General features: G+C 33.7%; 1 protein-coding gene across 3 annotated transcripts in view; it reads left to right on the forward strand.

Annotated features, from left to right (window-relative positions):
* LOC145245814 (uncharacterized) overlaps positions 1-25,625 on the forward strand; it is a 135,382-nt gene that overhangs the window by 99,254 nt on the left and 10,503 nt on the right. For all 3 annotated transcript variants that reach the window (XM_080107464.1, XM_080107466.1, XM_080107465.1), the window contains exons 4-6: positions 6,346-7,229; positions 13,719-13,993; positions 19,357-19,474. In XM_080107464.1, coding sequence (XP_079963590.1) covers positions 6,346-7,229; positions 13,719-13,993; positions 19,357-19,474 — 1,277 coding nt within the window. The remainder of the gene's footprint in view (positions 1-6,345; positions 7,230-13,718; positions 13,994-19,356; positions 19,475-25,625) is intronic.

The following is a 25,625-nucleotide window of genomic DNA, read 5'->3' on the forward strand; positions in this document are numbered from 1 at the left end:
CCTCAATCCCATTGAAAATCTTTGGGGATGGATAGCAAAAGAAGTGTTAAAGGATGGAACCCAGTATGATTCGATAAAGGAACTTCCTGATTTAGTTTTCAGTACATGGGATAAAATTCCTTCTCAACTGATAAAAAAACTTAGTCGCAAGCATGCCGAAGAGAATTTTTGAAGTAATTCGTAATAATGGAGGCTATACTAAATACTGAGACCCTTTTTAGCAATTTATAATTGCCTTTTGTTAGATAAATTATCAGTGGTCTTATCATTTTGACCAGGCGAAAATGTTTGTTTTTTAAAAAATAATTATTAGATCAGGGTTAAGGTTTCGAATGAACCAGATTTCATTTTTTTTTTCCATCATATTTTCCCTTTTTGCAATGGTTTCAACCATTTGTTTGATTACAAATTCGATAATATGTGAAACGCTTACTTTCTTAAGTGGTCTTATGATTTTCACCAGGACTGTATATATATATCTCAGATTTTAGTCATTCAGTAAATTTAAAAATTTATAACGTGAAATGTTTAAATTTCAAATCAAAAGACTTTTATTATTCTATGTAAGACAAAGAATACATTTGAAATATTATAACTCCTTATCCGATAGGATTTCGATGTCTACCATCTCTTCAGAGGAGAAAATATTAGCAAATAATTATAATGGTTTACACCTTATTTACTAAAGTTAGTGAGACATGGAAAATCACAGTTAAAAGTTCAAGTATTTAAATGTCATAGAGTAAGGGAAGTTAATGAAAAGGATATAAAAATTCACATCCAAATTGCATGGTAAAATCCGAAGTGAATGTCTTTGATAGCAGTGGGGTAAAAAGATTCAAACTTTATTTTGAGTAATTCACATCATAATGTAATGGTCCGAAGTAGTCATATTTCCCTGAAGCAATTTTCTTTGTTCATATAATGAGTCCGGTAAAAAAAAATAATTTTTATATAGGTCTGGTGGATCTGTTTATTAATAAACATATAATTTAATATATTTAATATTTTTTATAATTATAGAACATGAGTTTCAAATTCCACTCCAAAATAACTTCAAATTGTTACTAAATAAAAATAAAACTGCTTTCAGTAGATAGGCCACGCAAATTAAGAGAAACTGAACTGATATGAAAAATTTATTTTTATTTTATTTTTAATTGTTAATTTTTTAAATTTTAGTTTTTTTTTTCTTTTTCATTTATTTTTCAAATGTATTCTTTGTCTTACATAGAATAATAAAAATCTTTGATATGAAATTCAAATATTTCACGTCATAAATTTTTAAATTCATTGAATGACTAAAATCTGATTTATTTGCTCTATCTTGTATATTGAGCAATTCTTATTTAGGTGGAATAGTACTTATAGAATATTACTGTTGCAATATTTTGGTTGTATAATGGGGTATGATCCCACACAGTCGGACAATTCTATTTATAAACGATGCTGCTAAGAACTGACGAATCAAATTAATTCATGTTCTGCTACCAACCAATCAGAAACCGGAATTGCTTCATAAATATTAAACCTTTTCTGGAGCAATTTCACATGTTCTTTTCCGTCTCGACACGGTAAGAATATTTTGTTCTGTGGAACTGTCTACTACAAACAAGTCACCTCCCAGGACTTGTGTGTAACAGCGAACCATCTGAAACTGTTCTGAAACTCAAAATGGCTTACACTTCTAGAGGTTATGGCAACAGCGTGCGTCTTTATTTCGATGGATCCGAATCAAAATTCGAATTGTGGCAAGTTAAATTTCTAAGATATCTATGAATCCAAAAGCTACACAAAGTACTACAAACACAACCTGAAAACAGAAACGACCCCGACTTCATTGAAAAGAACGCAACTGTCTTTGCGGAATTAATACAGTGTTTAGATGACCGAAGTCTATCACTGGTAATGAGAGAAGCCCTGGACGATGGCTGCAAAGCATTAAACATATTGAGAGAGCATTATTTATCGAAAGGAAAACCCAAAATTATTTCTTTATACACTGAACTGACCTCTCTAAAACAAATGGAAGCCGAAACTATTACTGATTATATTATAAGAGCCGAGACAACTGCAAATTCTTTAAAAATGTCTGGTGAAGTTATAAGTGACAGTCTGTTAATTTCCATGGTTCTTAAGGGATTACCGAGTGATTTCAAGCCATTTACCACCGTGATAACCCAGAAAGAAAAACCCATGACTTTTAGCCAATTCAAGGTAGCACTCAGAAGTTACGAAGAAACTGAAAAAATGATCACAGAAAAAAACGAATCCACAAATATCATGAAATTTAAGAATGCACACATAAAAACACCAAAATCGAATTATACCCATGCCAGGAATAAAAAACGCAACTTTGTCAAAAGCAAGATTTTTCCTAAGAAAAGTACAAAAATTATTTGCTATAATTGTGGACGACCTAATCAAAAGAGTTTCCAATGTAGATACAGGACTCAAAATGGCGACTACATAAAAAAATGTAGAGACCTCTGTTAGCGAACATACATTTTTATTTTCATGTACATTTGATGCTTCAACAAACAATAAGTTTCTTGTCGATTGTGGGGCCACGGCACATGTGATTACAAAGAAATCTGATTTTATCAATTTTGATCCCAACTTTAAGCCACAAAATCATTTTGTAGAACTAGCTGACGGGAGTCGAGTCAATGATATCGTTTTGAAAAGAGGCAATGCGAAAATCTTGCTAAAGAACAATAAAGGTGAACTGTGTTTCTGTATTCTAGAAAACGCTCTTCTAATCCCAAGATTTAAACAAAATATATTTTCTGTACAAGCTGCCACAAAACAAGGTGCAAATATAAACTTTAGCCCCAATAAATCAAAACTGGTATACCCGAATGGAACTGTATTCGACATTAAAGAAAATGGAAGACTATATTATTTAAATAGCGTAGTCCCATCAAAAACTGCCTGCCATGATCTACAGACATGGCATAGAATTCTTGGACACTGCAATATTCCTGATATCAAAAAGTTGCCGACTGTAGTTGATGGAATGCAAATACAAACATCAAAAACCTTCAACTGCGACGTCTGTACGCAAGGGAAAATGACAAACTATCAAAACAAGATACCAGATAAAAAGGCCAAAAAAAAATCCTATCAATGGTGCATTGTGACTTGAATGGTCCCGTAGAACCGATGGCCAGAGAACATTATAGATATGTGTTGAATTTTGTAGATGACCATTCAGGTTTAATAATGGTTTACTTTTTAAAGAACAAATCTGATACCCTGCTAGCAACTAAGAAATATCTAGCCGACATGGCCCCCTACGGTGAAATCAAGTGTATTCGCTCTGACAATGGTACGGAATTCACCAATAAAGACTTTGAACTTTTACTAATTAACCATCATATCAGACATGAAACATCAGCTCCTAGATCGCCACACCAAAACGGGACTGCTGAACGTGCGTGGTGGACACTTTTTGAAATGGCAAGATGCCTACTCATTGAATCAAAACTCCCTAAAAACCTCTGGACGTATGCACTTATGGCGGCAGCCTATATACGCAACAGGTGCTTTAACAAAACACTATCTTAAACTCCATATGAATCTTTCTGCAGTAAAAAAACAAATTTAAGCAGAATGCATATATTTTGTTCAACTTGCTTCGCATATATAGAGAAAAAGAGTAAATTGAATATTAAAGCAGACAGAGGTATATTTCTTGGATACGATGAAAACAGTCCAGCCAATTTAATATTTTTTCCCGAAAAAAAATAAAATAAAAAGAATCCGGTGTGTAAAATTCACAGACATGTTTAATTTTACAGACGAAAACCCATCATATGAAGAGGATGAAATTATATTACCTCAAATAATTAGAACAAACGAAAACAATAAAAATGATGTAGACGAGAGTGTCCATGATGATGATGATGATAAAGTTGAAAGATATCCCAAAAGAAATAGAAGATGACCCGATTTTTTTGCGGTCAACAATATAAAAGATTATCAAATCGACTATTGCTATTCGATGGAAAATGCGCCAAAAAGCTTCAACGAAGCAATTAATTCAGAACATTGTGCTGAATGAAAAATTGCCATGAAAAAAGAAACAGATGCCTTAACCGAAAATGATATCTATACGGTAGTGCCTCTCCCAAGAGATAAACATGTTATTTCTACCAGATGAGTCTTTACAAAAAAGAGTGCAGCATCAGGCGTAGAACAGTACAAAGCAAGATTTGTTGCTAAGGGGTACTCTCAGATTTACGGTATAGAATATTTTTCTACATTTTCACCAACCACAAACCTAACGACAATCTGAATTTTACTGCTAGTCGCATCACGATATGACCTAAACATCTATCAAATGGACGTAAAAAATGCTTATTTGAATGCCCCAATAGACTGTGAAATTTATATTACCCCTCCAGAGGGATTTATAATGAAAAATAAAAATAGCGTGTGGCGACTTAGCAAGTCATTATATGGTCTAAAGCAGAGTGCTCAGTGTTGGAACACAGTATTTCATGATTATATTATTAAACAACAATTTAGACAATGCGCTGTAGACCCCTGTTTATATACTCAATACAAAGACGATAAACTACTGATTTTGGTTTTGTGGGTCAATGATATTTTAATCGCATCAAATTGTGACATAATGTTAACTGATGTTAAGAACAAATTAAGTAAAAGATTCAAAATGACCGATCTTGGCAAAATATCCTGGTTTCTGGGGATAGAATTTACTCAAAGCAAAGGACTTGTTACGATGACTCAATCGAGATACATCGACAAAATACTATTAAAATTTGGAATGGGAGAGTGCAAGAAACGCTCTACACCGGTCGAAAATGATATTAATAAAAATATATACACAGAATCTGAAATAATAAATGACACACAATATCGCAAAATTATAGGTAGTCTTATATATTTAATGACTGCAACCAGGCCCGACATATGCTATACAGTAACAAAACTGTCACAAAAATTATCACGACCGACAATGAAGGATTTAAACAGAGCTAAACAAGTCCTACGTTATTTAAAAGGAACTAAAGAACAGAAGTTAGTATTTAGAAAATCAAGAAATCCCCTAAAATTAGGTTTTTCGGATTCAGACTGGGCAAACGACGAAGATCGCAAGAGTGTATCTGGATATTGTTTCAGACTCTCAGAAAATGAGCCTATTATTTCATGGAAATCTGAAAAGCAACAGATTGTATCTCTCTATGTGTGAAGCAGAATTTATCGCGATCACACACACGACCCAGGAAGCACTCTACCTTAAAAATATCCTAAAGACTATTTTAGAGCCAGAATTAATTGCAAGCCCCATAGTAATTGTGATAATCAAGCCAGTATAGTCTTAGCACAGAACACGATAATCAACCAAAGATCTAAGCATATAGATATAAAATACCATTTCATAAAAAACGAGATAAAAAAGGAATCCATTTTATTTGTATTAACACTTTAACCTACTAATGTGTAACTAATACTTTTGCTTAAAAAAAACAAAAAAAAAAACTCTTTGTAATTTTCCTTTTTGACATTTGAACACAATTAAAAATGGCGTCTTTTTAAATGCTAAAATTCTAAGATCCAAATGATTTCTAATTCTTGTTATGTCCAAGTGAATATAAAAATATATATTTATTTTTGAGCAGAACAAACACAAGGGACTTCCCCATTATAAAAAATAGGGAGGATGTTGTAATATTTTGGTCGTATAATGGGGTATGATCCCACACAGTCGGACGATTCTATTTATAAACGATGCTGCTAAGAACTGACGAATCAAATTAATTCACGTTCTGCTACCAACCAATCAGAAACCGGAATTGCTTCATAAATATTAAACCTTTTCTGGAGCAATTTCACATGCTCTTTTCCGTCTCGACACGGTAAGAATATTTTGTTCTGTGGAACTGTCTACTACAAACAAGTCACCCCCCAGGACTTGTGTGTAACAGCGAACCATCTGAAACTGTTCTGAAACTCAAAATGGCTTACACTGCCAATAATATTTTGTAAAACTTATAATCACAGGTTTCCATACTAGTTGATTGTTAGATAATTTTATTCTGAAGAATTTTATATATATAATTATTATTACTATGATTATTTTTAAATTTTAGAGAATGGGCTTTGTAATAATAAATACAAAATCTGCATGAATTAAAATATTAAAATATATTTAAGCATATTTTATGACTGGGTAGTGTTTTTATTTGGAATACAATTTTCACCTGTGTACATCTTGTTACGTACATAGTTCAATTAAAATGTGAAACAAATGATTTCAATTTAATTTTATTTTATCTATATTTAATTTTTTTTTCTTCTCATTGTTATTTTCAGAAACGTTGGAAAACTCGCCACAAAATGGTTGCTTGTATATGTTAGACACACCTTTACCCCACAATGATTGGAGTCACTCGAGTATTACAGATTCTGACTCCGAAACGCATGCCACATCATTCCATCGCCGATCCCGCATCCGGTCTGGTCGGACATCTCGAGAGAAAAAGGCGGCTGCCATCGATGTAGATAAAATGTCCAAAGATTTTAGGTGGGTCTCTCCATTACCCCGACGGCATAACGGTCAAGCTTCAAAACATTCAACCACAAAAGGTCCTCATGACTGGACATCAACTGACTCTTTATCCGACAGCTTACTCAGGGGACAGAGACATTTGGGGACATACAGCAGTTCAAGTAGTCTTGATAAAGTAACTGGCTGTGATCTTGACCGAACAGTTCCGCCTTTAACTTGGAGTATTGTAGATGGACTTCAAACAGAATCGGATTCTTATCACCGGGGTCAAATGTCACGTGGTCTTCTTCATAATTTACACCCAAATCATCAAGACCAGTTGGTTGACTATAACCAGACTCACACGTGGTCACTATTGGACAGTTTGTACAGTCAGTCTAACGAGAACCTGTCTAACCTTCTGTCGGCGAATCCTGGTCGGCATGACGACCAACAAAAACAGGATGACAGTGATCCATCTTGTGTTGCCTATGATGATGTATGTTGTAGCTGTTCTGGGAACAAGGGAGCTAACACTTGCCGGCGTTCCGAGTCATCACACAACGGCTACCATTATAAGGAATGTCAGAACATAGATGAGTTCACCTGGAACAAACTTGATACCCAATTGGCTTGGGATATGTGGGATCTGCCTCCCAGTGAGTCTACGCTTATTGACATCCCAGCTGCTGTAGGTTGCCAAAGTGAGGTAAGTCTAGAATTTCTTTTAGATTTTTTTCAAAATCTTTCTGGAACATGTATCTGTATCTGTATATTCAGTAAATGCTTTGCGTGCTGTTTCCTCTGGGCTAACATCCACCTTCTACTGAAATGGGAAGTTTCTAGGGAATATCAAATTCATATGCGAGATCCTCAGCTGCATAAATGTCCCCGTCAGGAGAGATGGCATACCATGCTTAGTATTTCCAAGCAGTCACTGATCTGGTGTTGGCCAGGCTCAACATGGCATAATTCTGATGATCAAACGAGAACCATTGTATCAACATGATGATGCTGTATATATGTTTACATCAAGCATCTCAAAAGAAATGCAATACAAGACATTTAGTTTAATACTGGTCATTCAGAAGAAAAATGTTGCCATCTATCTATATATATAAAAGGCAAAATGTGTGTGACCATTTCGTGTATGTCTGGCAAAGGCTTTTCTCGCACACGGTCTCGGGTTCGTTACTATCGCTTACAACTGTTTATATAGTTCCTAAATAATAATAATTAGGATTTGGGAACACATGTAGCTTATAGATTTATATACGTTGACTTTTACAAAATTATTCCTATTTTGGCTTCTTACGTGTTGATAAGGCCTTTTCGTATAAAAAGCGAAACTAATTCAAAGCTAACAAAGTTCCTGGCAATTGCATCGGGAAACGTCCAGAAGCAATCAGCTTTGATCAATCTTGTATATCAGACAGTTGCTATTCAATCTGGACAATTGGGAGCTGCTTTCCCCTCCCAAACATCTGTTGGGGAAAAAAACAGTCAAATTTGGGTAAACAAACCCAAACGCTGTGTGACTTCTATTTGACCTTCTTAATTAGGTCAAATGGAAGCAGCAGAATTAACTTTTATTGCGCACGCCTGTTTTTATAGTTAAATTAATAAATTCAAACCTGTGTATGTTGTATGTCGCGGTGGCCTAATGGATAACGTCGCCCGTTTTTTTTTTTTTTTTTTTTTTTTTTTTTTTTTTTTTTTTTTTTTTTTTTTTCCACATATTAATTTCCAACTCAAGGGTACGGGTTCGATTCTCATACCTATCAAAACATTTTTTTTTATTATTTAACGCCCCCCCCCCCCTCGGAGTTTTGATTTTCCTCAAGACACCTGGGCATCGCCGGGTACCCCCCGCTAGTATATATATAAAAGGCAAAACGGCCGTGCACGTTTTTGTATGTCCAGCAAAGGCTTTTTTCTTGGGGGGGGGGGGTTACTATATTTTAGAACTTTTTATATACTCCCTCGATTATAATATCTACGAATCGTCATCGTCTCTACATTTATTTACACTGAGTTTAAAAGTTTAAAAAAAAAACCCTGTTTTTCAGTGTTTGTTTTTTTTTGTATGAATAAAGTGAAACTGAATTGAATCAAATCAGCTCGCCGGCCTTCGTGGCCAGCACGTCTTGAAGGCAATCAGCTTTGATCAATGTGGGGAATACTCTTCATATCAGACAATTACTATTCATTTGAGAGCTCCCTCTTTTTTCGGGGAGCTTAGTTTCCCCAACATCGTGGAGAAACAAATAAATGAAACGGCGGAAAGCTGAACTGACCTTCAGACAACATTTATTTCTGCACGTGCGTATTCACTTAGCAAGACTTGCTTTTTGATTGACATCACTAAATTTGAATGCTTTTCACTTCTAGCATCATGATAAGATGTCACTTTCTTTTCTGCTTTCGCCTCACCGCGTCACAGGTTCGAGCCTGTCTGACTACTAACACTTTTTTTTTCTTTTACACCTTCAAACACCCGGACAACGCCAGGTACTCCCACTAGTGTAATGCTAAATCTGAATAAACACAACTTTGGAATAGGCGCCGGTGCACTTGTTAAATAATTAAGGTTGTGTTTACTGAAATAAACACTGAGAATGCAGAATGACAATGAGACGTCATCACAGAAAACAATGGTTGGAAATTTGAAAGACCATTTTGAAATACGATGTTTAATGCAGCGATGGCCGGCAAACATAAACCAAAAATAATTGGAATTCCGAAAAGCCATTTAAAAACGATCAGAATTATACGTCTTGTTTATTGTAAGCTAATGGCAAGTGAATGTCATAGGACATGCAATCAAATGTCAGAAGAAAGAGAAGTCAGAGTTCGCAGATGTTATACACAACAAGTGTCTAAATTAAGTTGAGTTCTTGCTTTGACGAGTAAAGACTGAAAGAGAGCTCAGCAAATTTCTGCGTATGTGCCGTTCTCCTACCAACCCGTCATCCTCTCCCTTGACTGGACTCATCATTACCACCACCAAAAACTGCAATGAAGCTGATTTCTATTTTCATAAACTAAAGTGTTGTCATTCTATTTAGTTTGGTCGGATTATATATTACAGATCCCTCCAATCATATATCTGTCATTCTTCTTGATGTAACACAATGGCAGATCTTAGATGGATCTGCACTGTTGAATCTGATTAAACCCTACACATCAGGTTGGTATTATTTGGATTGTTTTTCTTTCTACTGTTTTCATGTTGCGTGTTAATTTCACATTTCAGTCAATGTAACCCCCGATCTTCTTCAGATATACTGAGTTTGACAGAAAAATTCCTGAGTTCAACAAGATACATTTGATGAAGCTCGGAGGTAACATTGGCTAAAACTTTGTGAAAATGATACACCCGATTAGAACAGTAATCCGAGTAATAAAAATTATCATTCATTGTCGCAAAAAGTTCAGTAACATTAGGCTAATACCATATCCGACAGGATGGATTATTTATGCTGATACGGTCATATGAAATGCTTATCTTCCGGAACAAACAGTTGCAGAAACATGGATGTGTTGGATTCTACAAAGTCACAATTTGCCCATGCATGGAATATTGTTGTCACATCTGACCTGGTGCATCTATCACTGGTTCCTTTCTTTAGACACGGTCCAAAAAAGGGGTTTCCAACCTAATAGGTATCATACTATCTGCCAAGCTCCAACCTCTGTCCCATCGCTGCAATGTTGTATCCTATGTTGTTTTACAAGTATTTTAATGGAATGTGCTTTGATGAACACCTACCATTTGTGCCCCTTTGACATACTCCCAACTAACCCGACAAGCAGCAGAATCCTAACCCTTTCCTGTTGAGCTCCCTTAGATGTCAGAAAGCCTTCCACTCAAATAGTTTTTCCCTCGGACTGCTAAATTTTATGAATTCCCTTTCTGTTTCTTGCTTCCTTGACTGTATGAACCTACAGAAGTTTAAATGTAATGTGAACGGATATTTCACTGCTCAACTCCCCACAGTCTTCAGACGATCTTAACTAGTAGCACCTGCTCCTCTTACCACAGTCGCTTGTTTGACATGATGTCAAATAATAGCCCCCTATGTTCAAGTGGCTATATACCTTGCCTGGGGCAAAATTAAAAAAATAATAACTAGCCTAGGAAAACTGGAAAGTAAGTTATTGGACAAAACAGTGTGACATTTGCTGAGAATTGACTTGGAGAATTGAATCGGAAGAATGAATTTATAAAAACACTTGAACAGAGGAAAAATGATGTTGAATGAATAGCGAGGTATATTTAAGCTGTCATTATGGAAAAGAAACTAGCTTTATGCTTTTTATTAGTAACAAATAAATCAAGTATAAATTCTGACCAATGGAAGGAACATTCGTTGTATTCTGACATCAGCGAAACAGTGTCACACCTTCCCAGTTATAAACAAAACATCAGCACATATTTTAAAATTTTTATTAAAAATTTTATTTTAAATTTTGGGTGGTTGTTTTATGCTATATTAACCCCTTTAATGCTGAATCCAGTAATAAAAAAAAAAAAATATATCTTCACATATTTATTTGTGGTGTTTGGTTTGATTATTTTGTAGAGTAAAAGTGTTTTTTTTTTTTTTTTTTTTTTTAAACTTTGCAGAGCATGATTGAGTTTTGCAAAGGGAAAGGAAAAAAACAAACAAACAAAAAAAAAACAATAGCAGCAATGCTTGATGCATTTTTGATCAAGAAGCCAGTATCTTTGGACAGTAGCACCAGATGCCTGAATAGATATTACCACTCAGGGCCAAAGTTGACCTGGGAGCAATGGTAACTAAGGGGTAACTCCACATTCCCTATAGCCCCCAAATAGGGCATCACCACTGAATATCTTTTAAGGTCATACCCAGGACCTTTGTTATTTTATTTCAAGTTTTGTTATTATAATCCAAATATTGAGTAGTACTTAGCCTGTGCGACGGCTGTTGTTTGTCACATTTTATAATTCTTTAAATTTGTAAAAAAAAAAATAAATAAAAAAAAAAAAATTAAAACATGGGTTTGTTTGAAGTTATTTAAATTCTATGATTAATGAAAAAATATAGTCTCTATAAATACTCTCAATGGATTTTAAAATTTGAACTTACAGAAGGTTTATTGGGTTGAGAATAATAAAATATATATTAATAGGTAAACTGGTTCAAATAAAATCGCAAGTTAAATATGAGTATATAACAGTAATGTATTATCGTATTAAGGCTGGCTGAAACAAAGTTTATTTCTTAAAGGCTTTTTTTTTTATATATCTTAACTAGTCTGGGTACCCGGCGTTGCCCGGGTGTTTGGAGGCGTGTGTTAAGCAAAAAAAAAAAAAAAAAAGTAGTAAGCAGACTCGAACCAGTAACACGTCAGAGGAAAAAGAGGTGAAAAACACAAACTGTCTTACCGATGTGCCTGCCAGGGTTGTGACGCTATGGTCAGTCGAAATAACACCTTTTAAGCAACGTCATGAACACGAGGACTCAATGACTTGCAAAAGATGTCGGTGAAAAAAATTGACCCTCCCTGTAGTAAACTGCCCAGTTGGGAGTGAAGGAATGAATGTTTTTGGCCAATTTTTCGATATTTGTCGTCTGAAGGGTTGAGCTTCAGAATGATACTGATCTCATGAAAATCCAAAAAAGTTTTAGGCAGATGTACAAACATACATACATACATACATACATTTAAACAGACAGGTGAGATTTATATTATAAATGACAGACAATGAATGAATGTCTCCGTTTAGTTTGGAAAGATAAAGGATACCCGCCTATAGGGGCATGTGACAAGGGTTGCGCAATCTCCAACCACACCTCTCTTGAATTGGCACTGCTTTAGTCCAGTGGCAAGGAGAAGACCAAGACAACTGTAAACAATGCCGAGATATGCGGAGAGTACATACAGTACCTGGAAGCCACAAATGGTCATCCGTCTGGTATTGGCCAGGCTCATTGTTGGGTAACTTTGGTGATCTGACAGGAACTGGTGTGTCAGACCTGATTATGCTGTATATAGAAAATAAATACTAAAATATTATTTAGTTTTAGGATTGAGTTATGTTTGAAAAGAATTTCATTATAGTTTAACAGAGTAGTCGTAATTTGTAATTAACTGAGCAAATCACCCGTTTTTTTACTTAAACTATCTACCTTGCCCTCTGTTTCAACAACTCTTAAATGTTTTTCTGACTTGTAAAATTTTAAAATAAATATTATGCTCTTATATTGAATTTTTTTTTTCTTTATAATTGAGCACTTAGCTGGGTTCTTTCCCCCAAATACTAAAGTTTTATATGTATGTATAGTAATCCAACAAACACTTTAATATTTAAAAGGTAAAATATCTACAAATATATAATTAATAATTCTATTATCCATACAAATATTAATGGAAAAACTGCAACATTATCACCCTGTAATAATAAAAAGTGTAAATTATAATTTGAAGAAAAATATCAAATTCATCGCATTGATAAGTAACAAGAAAAATATTGCCTTTTAAAAACAAAAATAGAGGTTTCGATGTGTAACTACATTGATGAGACAGTAAATAGTTATTTCCCTTCATTAGTATATTCACGCCGTTTTAAGATCAATTTTAATAGCCGATTACATTGACTATACAGTAGTTTAATAGTTATTTCCCTTTATTTGTTATATTACCATAGAGGTTGTACTTGTAAAAATATGTTGGAATTATTTTCCTTTTATTATTATATGAGCAATGAAGCAAGGGGAATAACTCTATTTAACTAATTTAAAAACATCGCGAAATAGAAGTTATTGTAAAATTAATTAGAGTTATTTCCTTTGTCTTATACGAACTGTTGAATAGAGGTTGTAATTGCGGATTTAATTGATTAAACAGTAGTTAAATCGTTATTGCCCTTGCTTTGTTATTAATTTGATGCCAATAAATCGGGGTTCTAATTGTCAATTACATTCAGTAAACTGTAGTTTAATAGAGTTATTTCCCTTGCTGTAATTACTTTTTTTTTTCTCTGTTAGTTCAATTTATCACCATGTTTCTAGATCGTAAAAAAGCAAAAACAAACATTTTTCTATAATGTGAAAAGCATCTTATGCAAATGTTAATCAACTTTAGCAAAATGATTTGGTACTTGCACATTGTATATGTGCAACTATTTTATGATTTCTTTAAAAAAAATTTTTTTTTTTTCTTGCAGTCCGAGACGCACTCGGGTCTCGATGGAGATACAGATAGTGCTGACGCTGACGATGAATTTGAATGCGACTGCATTCATTGTCAACAAATGAGGGATGTGTTCAGCCACCGACCAAATTCCCAAGGAAATGAACCAGAGACAGCAGCAGCCGCTGCAGCTGCAGCGGCTACTGCCATTGCTGCTAGCAGTAGTCCGCTGCCTTTGCCCACCTCAACTGCTTCGGTACTTCTAAACACTGGAAGCAGTGGATCTCTAAGTTCTGATCATAATGATTGGTAAGTATTTTATCTCATCAAAATTTCTATACTACTACAATTCTGATGCTGTTGTTATCTAGCTTGTCACTGTGCACGCTACGTCTGTACATGAATGTTTTAGATGGTGAAGGAAGGGAGGGTTTATAAGAGAAATAATGAGATCAGGGCCCCACATTGTGATAGAAACAGTCATATTTGTGAGTGATTTTCCAAAGTAACGACTAGAAATAATGAAACGCTTATCTTTTGACGATTGCATTTTTTTCACCGACAATCTTCCAAGGCTCACTACTGAATGAAAAATATCGTTTCAACTTTTTTTTTTAATAAAACGAACAAAGTTAAAGTATTCAAATAAAAGTTTTATAGAACGATATACTCTTTTTTTTTTTAACAAAGGCTGTTTAAAAAAAAACATCTGAAGAAATCAGAATGTTTATACGTTCAACTTTTTTTTTTTTTTTTTTTTTTTTACATAGGCATCACCACATTATCAAGGCCCAGAGGCCACTCAAGGATAAGGGTTAAAGAGTGTACAGTAGAAATTGGACTATATAGTAATCATTAGTAATGAAAATTTGGTAAATTTGATAACTTATATGGAACGGCTCATCAAGAACTTATTTACTTTAGACTTGAACACAACCATATTGTAGTCAGCCGGAAAGCAGGAAAACGGAAGACAATTCCACAGGCGTGCAGTTCTAAGAAAGAAGCTTTGTTCATGGAATCTACGATTAGGTTTAGGCACAGATAAAGAGTGGGGGAATTATTGATAGTGTTTACAGCTAGACGAGTGTTTCTTGTGAAAGTTTGGCGAGAGGGGACCATAGACTGAAGCTCAGTCGAACACTTTCCATGAAAATAATGATACATCAGAGACAAACTCGCAACATCTCTTCTGTGAGATAGAGGTTGCAAGGAGGAGAAAAGGACATCTCCTACGAGGCTACAAAGTCTATTTTGAACTCTTTCAAGGCAGGACAAGTCCTTTCTAGCAGCTCCTGCCCAGATGTGGCAACAGTATTCCATCCTTGGACGTACCTGGCTCTTATATAGATAGAGAATAGCATCAGCAGTGAAATATTTACCGGATCGATAGAAAGATCCCACCATTTTTCCAGCGGCCTTGGCAACAGATTTGATGTACGTGTTCCATTTAAGATCAGGAGTAATGGTCAAGCCCAGAAGCTTGTCAAAACTTGAGGCCTCCTGAAGACGAGAGCCATTCATTTCAATTGATGCCAAATGTGGATTAGAATGTTGATGATGTAAAGAGAGAAGCTTGGTTTTAGATGCATTAAAAGTAAACTACCAACATAAAATTTGTTGTATATTTAGAATTACACTTCTTTAAAAATATACAGAAAAATCTTTATGATGTACATAATCGTCACAGACTGAAGATGTCATATTCTGAAAGTCATGTGGGTTTGGCTAGTAACTTTTATATTTTGCTAGTAAAAGAAAAATATTTAGTTGTTAAAGGTCAACTAAAGATAAATTTGTCCGTATAGATTAATGGAATAATGTGAATAATTAAAAAAAAAAAGAAAAGAGATTTAAAAGTAGAGAAAGAGTTTATGACATCAGAAGAAAGAGGAAGTGTTTATTATGACATCAGAAGAAAGAGGAAGTGTTTATTATGACATCAGAAGAAAGAGGAAGTGTTTATTATGACATCAGAAGAAAGAGGAAGTGTTTATTATGACATCAGAAGAAAGAGGAAGTGTTTATTATGACATCACAAGAAAGAGGAAGTGTTTATTATGACATCACAAGAAAGAGGAAGTGTTTATTATGACATCACAAGAAAGAGGAAGTGTTTATTATGACATCACAAGAAAGAGGAAGTGTTTATTATGACATCACAAGAAAGAGGAAGTGTTTATTATGACATCACAAGAAAGAGGAAGTGTTTATTATGACATCACAATTTAAACATGTATTTTAATAGTTATGTATATGCATATATTTGAGTATTTTATATTTTAAAAGGAAATAAAAATGTTAATATTTATATATCAATCCAATCTTTATAAAAATGCTCAATATTCAAGATACTGCATCAAATATGAAATGTAATGTTATGTAAAGTCCTAATTTACAAAAAAACAACATTTATTGTTCATAAAACAGAAAATACAAGATAAAATAAATTAATTCCTTATTAATAGTTTAAAACTCCTGGGAATAAGAAAATAATTCACTTGTAATCCATGTTTTATGAACAATAAATGTGTGAATTAGAACTTATATTAAATCCCCGAAGCAGTGTTTCATGGTAAACAACTGATGATCCGTTAGAAAATAAATTATTTCTGGTACTATAGTGAATACGAGAGAGAGCAAGTTGATGCAGTGATTGCAGGTGATTAAATGACTTACTGACTAAATAGTTTTCTAACGAATGATAAAAAATAATTTTTTTCTTATATAGTTTTAAAGGTTAAAAACTTCCAAGACTATATATATATATATATTAGCATACTGCCTCCCATTGCCCAGTCATAAAATATGCTTAAATATGATATTTTAATTTATGCAGATTTTGTATTTATTATTATAGATCAAATTCTCTATTGATTATTATATTGTACCTAATATATATAGCAATGATTTCAAAAGCTAAGAAAAAATACAATTCAATGCCATCAGCTGGAATCAAAACCAAAATATTCAGTGCTTCAGCCATAGCCGTTTTTTAGCACTTCAGCCTGTGTCGTTACCGTCTGAGCTATCACCAGATAGATAAAAAAAAAATTAAAAATAAAGCAACTTCAAGCTAAAAATCTACATGTTCACATGCTCAGAAGTTAATTTACTCTTGGTAAGGTCAACTGTTTTTTATAATTTTGATCCATTAGCAGCTACTTTTGCAAGCTAAAAACCAAATCAGAAGTGTACCCAACATTCAAATACCTTATATATCAAGTTTCAAGTTTGTAGGCCAAATATTTAGAGAGGAATTTTGTAGAGACGTTTTGAACACACACGGACAAGGTCACTTTTATACTGTATGATGTACGTACATCGGAGATCTCATACTTCTCGAATTCCTTTCCAATTTGCCATAAAGGCAGCCCAGCTCCTATTATTATTTTCATTTTTCTTCTTGTCTCATGTTGAGGTTAGATGTTTTGTGAATGACTTCCAACTTCTGTCTGTTGCCATTTCGCTTGTGCTGCCTACAAAGATCAGGTCATCATCAACTGATTTCTTTCATGTCTTAAGCAGCCTACCACGTGGCTTTAAGTGATCAATATTAATGTGGACACTTTGAAGCGATTCAAGTGATTTAATTTTACCAGTTAAAGATGTCATTGTGTGACACACACTTTCCCATGAAGGGTTATAGTTACACCGGCAATTTTCTCCATCTGATGCACTGCAACCAGGATCATGTCATTTTGACATTTTGTCGATGATCACGTCTCTTGACCACACAAGAGTATAGGTTGGACTGTGTGTTGCATGCTGTCACTCTCATAAACAATGGCATTCATATGTTGTATAAAATTATCAACAGTTGACTGAAGACTCTTATGTATCTATGTATATATAATTTAATTTTTTTTTTTTTTTTTTTTTTTTTTTTTGTAATTTTCCAGTTTCATCAATTGAGAAATTATAATTACACACAAACTTTATTATGTATATACTTGTCGGATTAAAAAAATACTGTACATCAAAATTTATGCAAGGTCATCCAATATTTCCAATATTTTTGCTTTTATGAAATCAAATGTTATTGATAAACGCTTTCCAATTCATATTATTAGGATTGTTATAGAAGATTTTTAAAAAGAGCTAATTAAAGGGGAGAAAACCAGTGACAATTTTCAAATTTCTTAGAAAAATTTTTAATTCTCCAAAATTGGGAAAATTACAAGTGGCAAAAATCTAAAAAATGGGCAAAAATGATTCATATTCAAACAACCTTTTTTTCTCTTTTAGTAAGGACTAGTGGGGATGCCTGGCATTGCCCAAGTGTTTGGAAGTGTGTGTGTGTTGGGGGAGTGGGTAGATCAAAACAAAAATAATAAGCGAAGTAATAACTCTGTTTAAATATTAAAAAAAAAACCGAACAGAAACAAAAAAAAACAAAAAAAAACGAACAGAAACAAAACAAAAAAAAAACAGCGAAAAAAGTTTTGGGAGGGAAGTAGGCTCGAACCCAAAGCCTTGAGGTTAATAGTCTGATGACATAGCATGACACCATGAAGGCAGGGACTTGAGAACAGTTGAAAATAAGCGTTTAAAAATGTAGGTGCTTTTCTAGGTCAAATATCATGCCGTAGCAGTAGCAGAGAAAACGAATTTACAACGCAAATTTTGTAAGATAAAAGTTGCTAAATAAAAGTTATTTATGACATCATTTCATAAATCGTAGATATTATAATCTAAGGAGTATATAAAAAGTTCTAAGACATAGTAACCCCCCCCCCCCCCCGTCCCCGGAGAACTCGCTTCAAAAAAGCCTTTGCCGGACATACAGAAAAAATGTACACACACACACACACACACACACACACACACACACACACACACACACACACACACTTTGCCTTATATATAGTAGAAATGGTAATTAATAAAAACTGAAGAAAGTGCTCAATACTGTTGTAGAGCAAATATGTGTTTATTTTTTATTACCGTATCTTTCTGTTAAGTTACATTATTGTTTCAGCTATCGGGCCGTTTTTTTGGCCGTCTGTAGCTTCCTCAGACTTACAGCCCATCATAACGAACATTTCTGTAAAAGTCTGAGGAAGCTACAGACGGCAAAAAAAACGGCCGGGTAGCTGAAACAATAATGTAACTTAACAGAAAGATATGGTAATAAAAAATAAAACATATATATATATATACAGATGAATCAAAATTTATTGATTTTTCCACAATCACATAAATTGTTTTCTTCAGCTATGACTTATGCCTAAAAAAAAATAAAAATAAAAAACTTTACTTGAATTAAAATTCAAGTTCTGTCCTTTTAACTTAAAGTGTGATTTATGTTCCATGGCCATTGACCTTACTGAAGGCTGAAAATAGTTGATGTGAGATTTCACTAATAAAATTTTCTGTTTTTTTTTTTCAAGCAAAAATACTAGATAAATTTAGGTAATTTTTAGTGTATTATCTTTTTTAAACCAAAAACACAATTACATAATAAATTTGTGTGCCATTTTATTTATTTTCTTTTTACAAACAGTTTTTGGAGTGAAATTGGAGAATCACCCTTTTTTATGAAAGATTGAAATAAATTTTGATTTCTTCTCTTCGTTGCCAAAGAATTTGATATATCTTTGTTTTTTTGCATTATACCATTTTTTTTTTTTCTCGCTTTAAAAATTTTTACTCTGATTATTCATATTTAGGTCAACGAGTCTGTCAGAAGATAATCCGTTAGACATAAATATTGCTGAGCTGAATCCCCTGGATTTGCTGTTAATGCGTCAGGATGCCCGACGGGATATGTTGGAACTCATGTTTCAAGTAAGTAGTCCTTATAAAGTTACAATTGTATTATAGAACCTTTGAATTTTTCATCGGTACTCCAACATCGTTCCTATGTATGGAGTGCTGTATCAACCTCCTAATTTCAATAAGACGTTATTTTCTATCTGTTTTAATGGATAATGTCATCCTTTAGTGATGAAGTCATCATTATGCTGTTATTCTTTGACATCATCCATTTTGCACAGGGACAAAAAACACAAGATAAAAAAACAAATAAGATAAAAAAACAAATAAGATAAAAAAACAAATAAGATAAAAAAACAAATAAGATAAAAAAAAAACAAGATATAAAAAAAAAAAACAAGATATAAAAAAACAAACAAGATATAAAAAAAACAAACAAGATATAAAAAAAACAAACAAGATATAAAACAAACAAGATGTAAAAAAAAACCCAAACAAGATGTAAAAAACCCCCGAACAAGATGTAAAAAAAAACCCAAACGAGATGTAAAAAAAACCCAAACAAGGTGTAAAAAAAAACCCAAACAAGGTGTAAAAAAAACCCAAACAAGATGTAAAAAAAACCCAAACAAGATGTAAAAAAAACCCAAACAAGATGTAAAAAAACCCCAAACAAGATGTAAAAAAAACCCAAACAAGATGTAAAAAAAACCCAAACAAGATGTAAAAAAACCCAAACAAGATGTAAAAAAAAACCTGGGTCTAAAAAGAAAATGACTGCCAAGTTCTTAGAATGCGTCTAACAAGTCTTGTAAATGATATTTATGACAACGATTTCATGCGGATTAAAGAAATAATAATATTCCAACTTATAAAAGTAGCAATTTTCAGAATGATTCAATGGATTGGCAAGCGTTGGTTGATAGCCAATTTTGAGGTGTGAATCTGTAATTTACCATGCGCATTGAACTGTTATTTGCAGTCAATTGATGGTTAGAGATGAAAATGTTCAAAAGATGGATTTTGTCATGTAATACAAAACAATTTTTTTGAGTGAAGCAAACTTTCCTTACAAACAATTATCTTTTATAACGTAAAGATTAGTAGAAGTAAAGATTTCTTTCAGTTTTTTTTTTTTACATAAAAAACTTGAAATCATCAGCCATTTTCTTTCTAGGCCACTGTGTCTAAACATTGCCCAAATCAGATAACAAGATCTGCATGTTTTTAGTAGTATACTAGACCCTTTTTGGCTTATACAGTTTGTATAGTGTATATATTTATATTTCAAATGTAAATTTTAATAACACAGGTTTTTCCAATAGCTCAATAGTGTAAGGCTAGAGCTATAATGAAAAAAATGTTTTAATATCATAAACACACATCAAATGTAAAGGAACAAAATCGTTGCAAAATTCACCAATGTTAGTTTTTATTTCCAGCAACATACTACCAAGATCTCTTTATCTATGAAAAGGCATTTTTTTACCTGTTTGAATGGCTACCTACTTTTTATTTAGGAGCACTGAGAATGATCTAATTGAGAAATTAAATGCTTTACAGATTTTGAACAGGAAAGATATTTTGGTGGTAGGTCGAAACAATTGTATGCTGAAAATAAAAACTGATTTGATGTGGTTTATATATAATATTTATAATAAGTATATGGATGATTTACAGTAATCTACAAACACGTGTTTCGCGATTCTACTACTTATCAATGTAGCTTGATTGTTTTAGGATTTGAACCTCAGAACATGTATACTATGGTTGAGTGTGTTAACCGTTATGCCACAAGGATCCAGATGACTTTACATGTTATTTTTATTGCTTATAAACTTATGTTGAATTTTTGTTTATTTTTTTTTTAACAATACAATTATTAGAGATGCCAACCTTGGAGATCTAGGAAAATATTTTTTCCTTAGAAGATCGTCCATATTTTTTGGATGTAAACAAATATTATTTATGTATTATTTTACTTATAAAACAGTAATCTATGAACAAGTGTTGTGGGTAATAATATTTCCCCTCTATGTTATATCTCCCCTCTTTTGGAAATAGGGTACAATTATGAATATCTCCAGTATCAAATAATGCTTATACACTGTGAAATTTACTTTATGTATGAAAATCAAAGAGAGGAGATATAACATAAGAAATATCTGGAATTAAGTCTCCCCTTGCTATTATTTAGATCATTTGAAACAATAGCAGTAAGTTTTAGTCCCCAACCTCCATCAAGGCCAGTGGTCTTGGGGAAATATCAGATATTTTGTAATTCATATGCAAAACTAGGAAAACAAATGACTGATTGAAACATTTTATGGCTGTAAAAAAATGCCAAAAATAGGCTCTGGATAATGGATGATCCCCTAAATGTGCGACCTTAAGGGAAAATGTCACATAACCTACTTCACAATTCAGGTCGTTAGCTTTCCAACAAGTCTTCATTTGTTAAATTCTGATCAATAGTCGCTGAGATTTGGAACTTATAATATTGCCAAAACAGGTGGAATATATAAATAAATAAATTTGGCACAATCACGCTGACATGTTCTCATCAGATGACTGAAGTTAAGCAACATTGAGCCTGGCCAATACCAGATGGGTGACCATTTTGGAAGATTAGGCACTATAAGTACCGTGCCAAGTCGTAGAAATTTCCAGATGGGTATCTGGAGGCACATTAATTCACTGGGAGAGATGTGTAGAAGTCACAGAGAACTATTTTCTCTGGTGAATCAATGCCCTCCCCCTTTGATTTCTCCCGCCACAGCCTGACCAATCAACTAACAGGATGCATTGATTCATCTGCTCCCCAAAATTCTTAAGGGAATGTCAGCCAGTCAAATCCGGACCGCCAGCGTAGCAACATCTATCCTTTTTCGTCTCCTGTCCACCGAACATCTCGCTATAGCATTGACGGTCTCAATTTGAGACAACTGCTATCCAGTCGGGAACGACACGGTACTGATTGACTGACGACGACCTTAAAAGAACTTTCTTTGCCTTCTTCCCTTTTAACAGCCTGACCTGCCAGTTCCTGCTACAAATAAAATACTCTTCATTGTTATTGTTTAAAAGGCAGTTTCTGTTTCTTTTGTGCCTTGTTCTTTGCTATAATTTATCTCACCATAGATGCACCGCCAGTCTTAGTTAAGACTTGTATCTAGGAGAAGGTAACTGATGTAAAAACCTGTGTTGTACTGTGTGCTTTGTCTTGTGACAGTCATATGCACAGACAAGGATTAGCAGTGATAGCAAAAAGTGTGGTTGGCTCTACACAAAACTTTCCCACTATAAACAAAGAATATGTGTGGATTTCCGAACAATGCAGTAGTTGTGGCGGAACCACATATGTCAAAATCGACGGGAGAGTCCATCATATATATATATATATATCTATACTGGTAGCCAAATTGAATATTGAAATGTTCATATCTTTGGTTCGATTGGATAAAACTAAATGAAAATTTGCAGGCTTTTTGAAGATTATAATACTATTTTATGGTTAAAATTTTATGACAATTTGTAAAAAAGAACCATTATTTTCAAACCAATAAAATATGTCCAAATTTGCCTACATTTGTATATTTAGTGTCCTGGCAAGCCAGCTTTAGTTTTGCTGCTTTGGGATGAATTTTCTTAGGGAGTTTTTTTTTTTGCTTGGTTGTTTTCCCTGTTACTTTATTTCTTGATTTTATAAGAGATCTTGTCCCAATGTCGTCTGTACTCTTATTAATGAATAACGTTTATGATGTCATAAAGCATCTTCTCAGTTTATTCTATTTCTATTTTAATTAATGACACAATGCTTTGTGATGTCATTCTTATGCAAAATTATTATTGTATATTAATATTTCAAGTTTTTAGTGAAAGCAAAAAAAAATGCAGTTAGGGATTTTTTTTTTATTTTAGATCAGGGTTGATAATTCGTATTATTTGGATTACTGTTTTCATCTTGAGTGTTTATTCATAAGATGCACCTGAAGAAGGTCAGCGGTCACATCAGCTGAGATGTGAGAATAACATTTAAGATAACAATAGTTGAAATAATGTACAAGTTGATGTTTTACAAATCAATGTATAAAATCAAAATACATAAACACGTTTGTACGCATGTTGTCTGCGCATGCACTATCTTAAATAAAACAAATAATTATATTTTGGAGTGATCAGAAAACTTTCTGAATTTATTTAAAACTAGACTGGGTGCCCAGATGTTTGGAGATGTGTGTTGAGCAAAAATGAAAAATAAAAAAAAAAAAGTGGTAGTAGGAAGGCAGGCAGGCTCGAACGCGTACCGCGAAGAAGGAAAAGAATATGAAAAGAAAACGTGATATGTTTGCTGTTGCGTCCATCGCTAAACCAGAAGTGACGTAGGTTTTAATTAAGGCTAGACAATCGAAAAGAAGGGATGACTTTCGAAAATATTGGTGAAAAAAGCAACCCCTCCCTGTAGAAAAGTGCCCAGTTGAGGGTGAAGGAATTAATGTTTTTGGCCAATTTTTCGATATTTGTCGTCCGAAGGGTCAAGCTTCAAAATGATACCAATCTTGTGAAAATCCATCGTTTCTGTCAAAAGTATTAGGCAGACATACAAACATGCATACATACATTTAAACAGAGGTGATATTTTATATTATAGACTAGCGGGGGTACCCGGCGTTGCCCGAGTGTTTGGAGGTGTGTGTGGTCGGGCGAGGGTGGGGGTGTTAATGAAAACCTAAAACAGAAAAACGAACGATAAAACTTAAGCAGGGGGTACCCGGGCGGTTGGGTGGGGGTGGTAATCAAAACATTGAAAAAAAACACAAAAAAAACCTAACGTAAGGCAAACGAATGATGTTAAATATAAAAATCGAAAAAAACAAAAACAAAAGAAAACAGAAAAATGAACGTTAAAACTGCTTTAAAAAAATCTGAAAAATAAAAACAAAAAAAAAACATGTGAAAAATGGCTTAAATAAGCCTGTTTCGATATTAAAATTTAAAAAATCAGTGGGTACCCGGGTATTTTTGGGAGTGTGTGGTCGGTCAGGGGTGGGGGTGTTAATGAAAATCTAAGAATAAGCGAAGTAAAAAAAAAAAAACAGAAAAACGAACGTTACGTGAAAAATGGCTTAAATAACACTGCTTCAATATTAAAATTTTAAAAATCGAAAAAAAAAAAAATCTCACACCATAATTCGAACCCAAAATGTTTAGATAATGACCTAACGCTCTAACCAACTGACCTAACACAACACAACACACATGAAATTCTCTCAGTTCTTCAAATATTTAAACTAAATCAGGTCATGACGTTGTCTGACGCATGTGTAGAACTGATCTTGTCATGAGAGGACGGTTTTTGCTGACCCCCCCCCCCCTGTAGAAAAGTGTTGATTTCAGGGTGAAAAAATGAACGTTTTTGGCCAATTTTTCGATATTTGTCGGGCGAAGGATGGGGCTTTCATATGAGACCAAATTTGTGAATTTTTGTTCTGTCTGTCGAAAGTTTTTAGCAGAGACACAAACATACACACATACATTTTCGCTTTTATATATATAGATGGTGTTTCTGGGAGCTACCTAAACCCTTTAAAAGCCAAATTTTTCTTCAATAAACCAGTGGAACCTAGTTGACCCGAATCTGCAGATCAGTGTCGCTGGGCCCCTCACCGTTGGCACTCATCTCTGCAACATTTCTCTGTAATCATGCACACAAACATTAATGAATACACAGACACACACTGCTCATCACAATTATCATCTGTCAATCTATATAAATTATAATTCATTGAAAGTTGTTTTTAAGAGTCATTGTTATTTTGTTATTAGTAAAATATTTCAGCGTGATGGATTGGAAATATTTCAATGAATAAAGTTTATATAGGTTGACAGACAATGTTATGTATTGTGTGTGTCTTTGTGTGTTCATTAACATTTGTGTGCATCAGTGGAGAGAAATGTTGCAGAGATGAGCACCCACAGTGAAGCACCCAACAACACCGATCCACACATTTGAGTCAACTTGGTTCTACGGGTTTATTGAAGAAAAATCTGGATTTTAAAGAATTTAGGCAGCTCTCAGAAAGACCGTTTCAAATAAATTTAGAAAGTTTTCTTATTGCTCCAAAATATAATTATTTGTTTTTATTCAGGACAGTTTATGCATTTTGATTTTGTACGTCGATGTGTAAGCATCGACTAGAACAATAATTCCAAATATTTAGAG

Source organism: Euprymna scolopes, chromosome 23 (genome assembly GCF_053919585.1).
Source record: "Euprymna scolopes isolate OS-2025 chromosome 23, ASM5391958v1, whole genome shotgun sequence".
Classification (NCBI taxonomy): Eukaryota; Metazoa; Mollusca; class Cephalopoda; order Sepiida; family Sepiolidae; genus Euprymna; species Euprymna scolopes.